General features: G+C 42.7%; 1 protein-coding gene across 1 annotated transcript; it reads left to right on the top strand.

The window, feature by feature from the left end:
• The first annotated feature begins 1,500 nt into the window (after positions 1 to 1,500).
• Positions 1,501 to 10,835, top strand: atxn1l (ataxin 1-like). Its single transcript, XM_008405356.3, has 3 exons — positions 1,501 to 1,800; positions 3,800 to 4,956; positions 5,412 to 10,835. The coding sequence occupies exons 2-3, from the start codon at positions 3,922 to 3,924 to the stop codon at positions 6,864 to 6,866; spliced, it is 2,490 nt and encodes an 829-aa protein (XP_008403578.1). The 5' UTR covers positions 1,501 to 1,800; positions 3,800 to 3,921; the 3' UTR covers positions 6,867 to 10,835.
• Positions 10,836 to 11,125: the final 290 nt, after the last annotated feature.

Raw genomic sequence — 11,125 nt, 5'->3', positions numbered from 1 at the left:
CACGCAATCAAACTGTGAAAAACTCTTAACGGACTCTTAAGAGTCAAAAATGAACTTTTTAAGCAATTTAGACTGAACTTAGAGTCTACCGACTTGTCCTGCGTTCATCCTTCCAAGTAGAGGTTGATCGCTTTTTCCCTCGCTGTCCATGCTGTTAGCTTTACTTTTCATTGTGTGTTTTATATTTCTTCTAAATGTATCCTTGATCTGATGAGTCTGAAGCGATATACAATAACGTTGCAGCTCGTTTGGTTAGGAGTCTGTATGTCCTTAGTATTCATAGATGTCTCTGTGGGTTTTTTTATATCAGCTGTGGGTTTGTGCAGCTGATTTATCTCTATGTACAGAACCAGACATGTACGCTTCATGAAGATGTGTTTAAAAAAATAAAGAAAGAAGGTACATTCACTTTCTATTGCTCTAGAATATTCTAACATAAGGTTTTTCTGGTTCTAAAAATGACAGAAGTAGAGGTGCACTACAAAAGTTTAAACATAAGACAAATTGTTTCTTTAATTACATTCAAAATAGGAAATTCAAATGCACTGTTTTGCAGATTCCTATCACACAAAATGATGTTTTTCTAGTAGGGGACAGATGGGTGGGGAGTTCCAGTTAATTTGATTGATTATGACCTACAGGTAATGAAAATCCCAAATTTAGTTTCCTAGAAAATTTGAAAACAAGGCTGTTAAAAACAGAAATATGTAGGACCTGCACTTTCAAGGGAAAGACTGCTGACTTGACAGGAGCAGAAACACAGAGTTCTGTGTCCAAGCAGATTGAGAGAAAATTGAGTGGAAGGAAAAAGTGCAGCAGAAGTTGCACAAACAAAGGGGATAACAGCAGCTTTAAGAAGATTTTGAAGCAAAGTTCATTAAAGAGTCAGAACTTTTAAAACCACCACACACATAGAGATCCAGGACATGTATAATAAATGTGTAATAATCGTTGCTTTCCTCATGTTAATCCTGAGCCAAAGACAAAATCTAGGGAGAAAAAAGACTGGACTCTGACTTGGGGGCTCAAAGTACTCTTTTCAAAATAAATTAAATTTCAAAGAGTTGAAATGCTGTGTTTAACCACCATGGTATCACTGAGCTGCTATAAAAGCAATACGGGTTTTTATGAACCCCTCAGCAAAGCTACAGGCTGATACATGCCATGCTACGCTGCACTGATGCAGTAATTCAGGAAAAGAAGCCCCAGTCAAGCACACTCTGGGCAGACTTTTCAGTGGACGTTTTAAAATCAGCCTTATTAAATTATTAGGAACTCAATCTGGTGTTTTCCTTGCCTGTAAGACGTAAACATCAAACCAAATCGCTATGCGAATCCATATATTCTATGAGTTTCACTTTCAGAGATGAATTACTGAAATAAATTATATTTTTGCGAGTTCTATAAATATCTGTATAGGTTTAACTTAATAAGAACATGTAATTTATATCTATTCATCTAATTCATCCCAACAGCAGTCCCTCCCTGCTGTTTATTTGATCTATTTATTCAAGTGGCGAGTGACTTCATTTTATACCTGCACAGTAGATAGTTACTGCCTCATGCTCACACATATTTGGACTACAACTGCTTATTCTTAAATAGACATTACACACCACTTACTTGGAAAAACAGGAAATTGAATCAAGCAGTGACATCATTCGCGAGCGCCTCTGCTGGCCTTTGAGATGGGCTTCACTCGTTAGCCTTGATTTTTTTTTTTTTCTTCCAATCATCCCCCTCGCATATCCACTTTTATTTTTATTACAAAGAAACGCCCGTCCGCGATGACATTAGAAGGTGAGTGTGCAGAATGAGACAAAGCGGACGCATTTATGGTGAATGCCGCGTTTGTTGCCATCTTAGCTGTGAGTCAGACTCTTGTAGCTATGCTAGCCATGTAGCTAACTAGCCTCCTCCTCGATGTTTCCAGATAATAAATAGTTGTATTAATAGAATGAACCGATATTAGAAAATGTACGCATTAGAAACATGTTGAATGTTTATTGCTGGAGGAATAATTGTCACCGTGCCAGCTCTAATATTTAAAGAGGAAACTATGTATATCCAGGTAGCTAGCTAACTTTAGCCAAGTGAGCCAGGAGGCTAACGATTAAAACTGACTTTGATATGAAAGTTAAACAAACACGAAACTGTGGCGTTAGTATTGATTCTTGTCTTCTTTGTGTTTTTCATTTTAGATGAGAAATTTTCGATTTTCTATTAAGAAAAATCAAGAATGTGGTTATAGATAAATAAAGAAGTTACTACATTAACAACTGATTCTCACCATTGATCAACACGCGTATTTTAAATGCTTCAGTTTAAATGCGATTTTACTTTTATTGAAGCTGACAAAGAGCAGAGCGATTCAATGACCACAGATCCCCCCTGAAAGAAGGCAACACTTGAAATGCTTCACGTTATAAATAGCTCAGAGTCTCTGGTGTATTTCTGGAGTCATTTCTGAAGATGCGTTCATTTGTTTGATTTTTATCATTTAAGCAGATTTAGTTGTAATTTAAGTTCTTTGGCAGTTGTACGTGTTTGACTTTGATGCCTCCATGGTTGTAATGCTTTTTTAATATGCAGGTTTTCTGCAGCCTCACAAAAAGTCTAAATTGTAGGCATTCATAAAGTTTTGAATGTGTTCATTTACCTGCATGGCAGCTTTTGTTAAGGGATCGTCGGATTTGGCCATGATGGACTGGTGAGCTGCATTTTGAGCAAGTTTTAGCCTCAAACTCATCAATAACTGTGATGAAATTTACTCTCTAATATCTAGAAGAACAATCATGTAAGTAGTTATGTCCTCCTCAATTTATGTAGATCCTAAAATTAAAACCCAATGGTCTTAAATAAAACCTCCAAAATTTAATTTAATGAAGATTACAGAAATCTGAAAATGGTTGTCCCTGTCACCAGATCAGTGAGTTTTCTTGTATTTATTTCAGCCCTTGTTTCTTTTCTTGTTTTGAGTCTCATACTGACCCCAAAGCCTTTACATAATTATTTAGTGGTTGTTTTTTGGCTTTAGGAAATTTGCTATTCTTTTTATGATCTAAATTAAGTCACAAGGACCCGTGTAGGCCTGTAATGATAACAAAGTTTGCTTCAAGATAAATTGCCTCAGAAGTTATTGCGATCAACGATAATATTGGTTTGAGAACTTTTTCAAGTAATACAATGGCATTATAATGCAAGTTCACATTCCTCAAAGATCAATAGACTTGAAATTCTAACAAACATTTAACACTGGAACTGGAAGGTGTTTTAAATATAAAAAATGAATAAACAAAGCAACAGAAAACAACAAATAAAATGAATTTTAAAGTCTCTGTGAACAAAATTGTCCTTCAAAAATGGTCTAGTTGAGACCAAAGAACCAGACTGAAGACTTTTGTCATCTAAGATTTGGTAGAAAGAAAAAAAATACAATTTATGCAAGTAGAAATGACTGAGTTAGCTTGAATGTGGCATGCTATTAAATGATTTATTGCTTATTATATTGTGACAGGCCTCGCTCGACCTGTGAGTTTATTGATGAGTTCTGAGAAATTGGATTAATGGGATTTATAAGTTATTTGATCTGCACCAGCCAAGCTTTTGATTGCATGCATTTTTAAAAAAAAAGTTATTTACAAACTTTTTCAGGGAAGAGCAGTTACACTTTTTTTAGACACAACTTATAGAGCGATATGTCTACTGTTAAAAAAAGCAGTTCTCTTTTTCTCCTTTTAGGTTGAGTTACAACTTAGACTTGCAGATCCTGAGTGTGTGTGTATGTGTATCTTCCTAGGTGAACTGGCAGACAGGGTCAGCCAGGTGATTTCAGAACTGGTTGCGGTGCAGGCTGGCTGGCTTGCAGGTTTCAGTTCCTGTGCCGTGCAGTAAAGCAACTTGGTCGGTCAAAGGATTGCAATGAAACCAGCACAGGAGCGCAACCAGGAGAGCCTGCCTCCTAAGAAGAGGGACCTCCCTCTCAGCAACAGCGGCGGCAGCGTCGGAGGGGCGGGAGGGGGCGGAGCTACGGGAGGCGGCAGCAGCGCTGCTGGCGGAGGTAACGGAGAAGCCGAAGTTGTTTCCATCCACAACTCTGCAGCCGGCAGTGAGACTCAGGGAGGGAACCCATCAGGAGAGTGGCCACGAACTCATCCGGAGCATCACTATAGGGTGGATAATTCAGAGAGCATCTCAGCGGGGCCTGTCGATCAGTACAGTATGATTTACAAAGTGGCTGTTCCTTCTGTTACCTACTCGCAAACTAGCCTCCACCCAGTGTTAAGCCACATCTCGCCCACGTACACCGTACACTCTCCTCTCCTGCAGCATCCAGGCCTTCCCTATCCTCCTCTGGGTTACGCTCACATCCCTCATCCGTCTCTCCAGTTTGTCAGTTCCCCGTACGCCGCGGTTCCTTACGCCGTCCCGTCCGGCTTCGTCCCTGGATCGCTGATTTCTCCATCGGGCGCCATCCCTCAGCCTCACGCCGTGTCCCACCTGGTTCCCTATCCATCCGTCATACAGGACGGAGTGGTTTCCCCGCCTCCCCAGACTCAAGCTCATACGTTTACCAAAGTTGCAGCGCCAGGCGGCGTCCCGCTGATGATGTCTTCAGAGCAAGCCGCCCAGCAGCACATCGGTACTATCGGAGTCATACCTGCCCCAGAGCTCAGCTCCAGAGGGATGCCGGTCTTCTACCAGCCCCAGGGCAGCCGGGGCGTGTCCGGCCCCGGCGACCTGCACAACGACGCGGAGCTTAACGGCAGCGATAAAGAGCAGGGAGTCAGAGAGGTGCTGCATGACTCTGCCTACACTTCCAGAAATGCACATCTGCAGCAGGTAGTGTCCAGCTCTGCAGCGCAGGAGCACAGCCAAGAAAGGGCCCTGCAGAACCGACGCCTGGAAGGCCGAAGCTCTCCTGGTCAGCGCAGCACTCCGGACAGCGATCTGGAGGTAAGACATGCTCACAGCTCGGTAATGGAGCCTAAAAATTAGAACTGGCACTAAATTTCCACCATGTTGTTGCAATTATGAGATGATATTGATTGGAATTAATGCACATTTTTCAAACTACTCGTTTTTTTTCCATCTTGCCATAGCAGGGTGTCCGTTATACTTAACATGTATTAAATTTGTTTAAAAAAATGTAAGTTGGCCATTAATATGTCATTCACAGGTTGTAAAATTAGTCGTCGTAGGACTGTTTTTTTTTTTTTTGTGGTGCTGGAAAGGTTTGAAAACTTAACTTGAAAATGCTTGAAAAGGGCTAGAATTCCACTGAGGGAAAAGAGTACGAAGCCTGTAAAAAGCTTTGTGAATTTATTTCAAAGGGCAACTTTGAACATTTAAATGTTTGTTGCAATGAAACTCAAAATGCTCGGACATTGATTCCTCGGTTTGCCTCCCAGGTGCAGCAGGTCGTTGGCCGCCTGGCTACCTCGAGTCAAGGTGTCGGCGGGGTGCGGAAGGAGGTCTCGTTTGCCCCTTTGAATCTCTCTCAGGGGGTCCAAAGAACCAGAGACGTCCACGGGGAGAGCCCGGCTGTTTCCAGCAGGGCTGTGCATTCGGCACAGCCGCTGAGTTACGTTGAACACAAAGTCGGCGGTCTCCAGCAGCAGCCGGGTCACGCCGTCATGCTGACCAACGGGCAGCCGGTGCTCGTTCCTCTCGACTATCACCTGCAGCATCAGTCCCAGCCGCAGCAACACTACCCAGGACAGGCGAGCGACGCCGCAAAGGCCTCCATTAACCCAAGCTTTAAAACCTCAGAGTCTCCAGGCAGAGCCGGCCTCCCTGAGAAGGTGGAGCCGACCACAGCTAAGCAGCAGCATCATTATCATCATCAGCAGCAGCTGCAGCTGCAGCCTTCTCTACAGCCATCAGTCCACTCTGCAGCAGAGTTAACTCAGGCTTCGGGCGTCCCGGCGGCGGTGGCGGCGGCAGCACCTGGCAGTAACCCGTCACATTTCATGAAGGGGGCGATTATCCAGCTGGCCACCGGGGAGCTGAAGCGTGTGGAGGATCTGCAAACTCAGGATTTTGTGCGAAGTGCAGAGGTCAGCGGAGGGCTCAAGATCGACTCCAGCATGGTGATGGACATCCGGTCCAGCCAGCAGAGACCGGGTCTGGTGTCTCTGCATTTCACGGTGGGGGAGCAGCAGAGCAAGGTGACCATCGACGTCCCGCCAGAGCACCCGTTCTTCGTGTTCGGCCAGGGCTGGTCGTCGTGCAGCCCTGAGCGCACTGCCCAGCTGTACGGCCTGACCTGCCACCTCCTGCAGGTGGGGGACATGTGCGTGTCCATCACGCTGCAGCAGCAACAGCTTCAGCCGCAGCTGCAGAAGCAACCGCAGCATCACAACTCGCAGCAGCAGCAGAACGTGTCGAGAACTTTAGGCAAAAGCAGCGTGGCGTTGGGACCCGGTCACCAGCTCATGGGGCCTCCCGCACCCCAACAGCTGCGGCCGCAAGCTCACTTCAGGATGGATCGCGTCCACAGAGAGCGGCAGCAGCGGGACGGCGAGGGCGGCGTGCTGGAAAAGGACGAAGCACATTTAGCGGTTGTTGGACACACTGAATCCCCCGTCCGGCGAAGTCGGACCTCCACGGAGCATCCCAGGAGTCAGAGCAGCTACCACTTGCACACAGAGGGCTCTGCTTTCGCCGGGACCGGCATGACCGCCATGCAGGCCGCACTTGGCGCCTCTCAGAGGCGCTGGTCGTCGCCCGGCCTCCAAAGATACAGCATGAAGGGAGACGAAGGGCCACGCCCTCAGATAATCGCCTCTGGCCACACGAGGCCTTCTTTCATCCCGCAGGAGGTGAAACTGTCCATCGAGGGGCGCTCCAACGCAGGGAAGTAGCATCACATTTGGTAGCAACCGTAGGAGAGACTGCCAGGAGCGAGAACGAGTCTGACAAGGAGAGAAAGAGGAAAAAAACAGTGTGAATGTAGCCTCAGAATGTTTGAGATTTTGCACACCTAAAAGTATACAAAGACACATGATTTTGTTGATCTTCTTGAGAAGTTTTGCTTCGATGTTACTCAGCCACGAAAAACAGAAACCTTCGGTTTCCCAGCCTGCTGAGGTCTGACAGGAAAATGGAAAGCTAAGTAGAACGTATGTAGCTTATGAACGCCTGCCATAGTCCTTACACACTGCTTTTCTCTTCCTCGCTCCCTCCTTCGTCTCCACCTCCTTGTACCCACGCCTGGACGTTTTCACTAAAAACACTTTGGCTTTACCTTCTGACTAAAACTCTCTCAATGGGAAACACAACAGAGTGTGCAGTCTCAAAGCACAGCTACCAACTCTGATGTTAAAAATCACAGCCAGCGATCTTTAGATGTCAACACTCCTAAAAAAATTTTATCTCTTTATATTTATAAAGCATTTACCCCCCACAAAAGTGGAGCCACTGACATCAGCAGGGCCTGTGATGTCGTCGATTAAAACCTCTGCTGTCAGCAGGAAATCTCTCTCTCTAAGTCATTCATTTTCAGCAAGTCAGTCTCCAAAGATAGATGCAAGATTCTGTTTCAGGCCAAAAATGGCGCCTCTCGCACGTCTTACAATCGAGTAGTTCACCAATCAATTTCCTGTTCCTTCATTTAGCGCTAGTGCGGCAGGAACTGAAATGATGCCTTTCTCCTCTCTGAAACGACAACGTTTTGCATTCCAGTGTGATTGTGTCGTTTAGAGTACATTTCTTTCTCCCCCGCTTCCCTCTGTACCTCACAGCTCTTCTCGACCAGGTTGATGAACTTTGGTGCATTTTAATGTAATTACTGCAGGAGGCGCCGACTGCTTCTCACCAAAGCCTTGAGAGAAAAATCCACCTGTTGCATCTTGCAGTTTGCCCTGAAAGGAGAATATGTGAGTGTGAGTGAGACAGCGTTGAAGCTCGAGTCTGTCTTTTCTCAGTTCCTTTAAAGAAAGCAATAGTTTCTTGTTTTTTTTTGTTTAGTCCCCCCCCCCCACCCCCCTCCAAGCTTTTGGCTGTCCCGGAAATGTCATTGTCTGGTCCTCTTCCAGAGGTGATGCACCATTTTGATCTTCTGTTAATTCAGGCAGCATTTAAGCTAAATTATTGGCTCATTAATTTTCCAAAATGCATCTTCAGGAGGCTCTAGATTAACAGGTTGCTTGTGCATCATTTTCTAATGTCTTCTGTTGTCCACTGTGTTCATTCAGTCCACCCTACGTAGGAATCTGTGCTTTCTTCATGTTTTTATCTCGTTGATTGAAGGGAATTTGTTTGAAGTGTTGTTGGAGTTTTGTGGCAAGCGAAGAAGAAGAAAAAAAAACACAACTGACTTGTTTTTTTTTTTAACTGTTTACAAATTAGCCGAGGTGAATGCTGCAGTCTCTTCCTTCTGACGTATTTCTATCTTGAAAAATCGAAAGTGCAATTAGATCATACATAAATTCATCCAGAGGTTTCCAATCAGACAACATTCCTCATGCAGACATTCCCATCGGAAAAGCGACACGTGTAATAGTTTCTGGTCCTTTTTATGAAACTTGAATATAGCGCGATTATTCACTTTAAAACGTTTTCCTTTTGCCCGAAAGCTTTAGGTAATTTTCTCTTGCACACACAGAGCTACTGCTTTTACTAGTCCATATTGGCTGTATGGCTTTTCCTTCTTGACCTTGAACCAGTTTAAAGAAGTAGTTGCAGTAAAGCATAATATAGCATGAGGTTCAAGAATGGACAATTTGAACCTTTTTGGTATTAAAAAACTGAATTTTTTTGGATGATACTCTGAATGAATTTCTATGCGGAAGGCTTTTCCGTACTGCCATGATGGACAAAGAGGGTTCAGTTTTTCCTACCATCCAGCACCCAACACGTGTTCGTCAAAGCAATATTCATTCATCATGAGTCGACAACTTTCTGTAGTCTTGGTGTTTTCTATGCAGTAATCTCAGTACAACGTCCAGGATCGTCTTCAGTGTAGTCAGCTGAAGCAGCAGCAGCGGCTCTGATTGTTGGACGCAGTCGTTTGAAACGTTTCTTTCGCTGATGTCTGGGTTTAGTATTTTTGACTGACCTACTTTATAGGAATTAAAAGCAGTGTTTTTGGTTTACCTCTTTGTTGTTTTTTTTTTGTGGCCAGCAGTTGTCAGCTCTCTGAATCCCGAGTGAAAGCGTTTTCATCTTCCTTCTTTGAAGCCACGCATTTAAAGCCAAATCACGCGAGACGCGCCACTCGGACCGTTTGTCCGGTGAGGTCACAGTTTAGTGGGGTTTATTGTCTGGTGTAAAGCAGTGCCACTTATGGTTTAAAGCCCCAAGCAAAGCCATCCTGTGCTGACGCTTTCCTCTTTGTTTTCATCCTTCGCTTTGAGTGGCATGTGCCATTTTAAAGATTAATCCTCCATCACTGATGGTCCGTTGTTGTATAAAATTGCACTAAATGTCGTCCTTCAGTGTTCTCAAATGAAATCTGTTGGTAAACTGAAGACTTTCCAATTGTAAAGCACACAAAATCATGGAGAAATCGCAGGTTTTGTGTTTCTGTAGATAGGTGTATTTTTAATTTTTTTTTTTTTCCTGTGTAGATAGCTTCGATCGGTGACGACGATGATGATGCTTGTTTATAATGCCTTAAATTCAGCTTTGTACAATGTGTCCAAACGAACAACGGACTCCGTGTTCTCCGTTCAGGTTGTACGAGAGCATATCAGAAAGGTCAGGCTTGACGAGCAGAAACTTTTGCGCGACGACGTCGGCGAGAGTGAGTTTCGTAGAACTCGTTGCCTCCCGTTTTTTTTTTTGTTTGTTTTTTTTAGTTTTGATAATTATTTTTTTTATATACCTATCTCTGACTTTTTAATCTGTAGATTTTCAGTATGTGGAAGAGAAAGCGAAAGAAGCTTTCCTCAGCACTTTTTTTTTTTTTACAAGATGAGTTAAAGAGCATCAGCCGTGAAGGAGAAATCCTTCCACTTAACACATGCATAGACAGATGCACAGAGCAGATGTTTTTATTATTATTATTATTGCACAAGATCAGTAGGATTTTAATGGCCAGAATCATCGGGTTTCTGGACAGCAGAGTGGAAAAGTATGAACTACGTCCATCTTTTATTAAACTGCTAACATGAACTTAGTAAGATTGTGGTGTTGCTGATGTCAAATCAAATCAGGAGAATGCAAATGGTTAAAAGTTTTAAAGAAGTCTGTATTTTCAGATTTGACATTATTTTTATTTGTAATTTTTTTTTCCTCTGCACAAGGTGACATTGCTTTTTGTGATGTGAAACTTAAAAACTGAACAGCATCATTTTTTTTCTATTTCCTTTTAAAATGCCTAAATCTGCAAAATATATGCAATTATGTAAATGTAACATTCAATCCTCAAGTATAATCCAGGTTGTATGAACTTTGTATAGTGAGTTTTAATATTGTATGGCCGTACCAATATGTATTGATCTCTATCAGAAGCCTTAGAGTTGTTGACCCAAAGTGCTCCCTTAGAAAAAAAAACCCACACCTACCTGACTTTAAGAAAGCATTAATATCTCTATTTTGTTGCATTTTTATTTGTACCCTTTTTTTTTTCCTTTTCTTTTTTTGGAATAAAATAGATTTGTACTGTATATTTGTACCTCTGTGAACTTCTTAGGGCGTTTTTTTTTCTTTCTTTTTTTCTTTTTTTACTTGTTTTGCTGTTTTAATTTTACGTACTTTAAGGACACAAAGATATTGTATTTTTATTGTTACAGCTAACATGGAGACGTTGCATTTATCATGTTTAAGTAAACACAATATAATATATATAAATATATATACAAATATAAATAAAATCGATAAACCCAAAATGTTTGCTGTGTGTTTTTGACTATTTAACAGACAGCCACTCCAACAGCAAGTGCGGTTCCTCGGTTTATGAAATTTGTGAAGACAAATTAGTTTGGTGAAGTTTGCCAGAGTTTAAACAAATACAATTTTGAACAAAATGCCTAATAGCTGGCAAGTATTTCTACATTTTCATGCAAACTGGTAAAGACATTTGTGTACTTCTATTAAAATGTGTTTCTTTTAATTAGGGTGTCCAGATTGCAGCTCGCGGGTCATTTGGGGCCCTCAGGATGTTTTTCCGCAGCTTGCA

Source organism: Poecilia reticulata, chromosome 3, assembly GCF_904066995.2.
Source record: "Poecilia reticulata chromosome 3, P_reticulata-male-v2, whole genome shotgun sequence".
Taxonomy (NCBI): Eukaryota; Metazoa; Chordata; class Actinopteri; order Cyprinodontiformes; family Poeciliidae; genus Poecilia; species Poecilia reticulata.
This window is presented reverse-complemented; position numbering and strand designations above follow the sequence as displayed.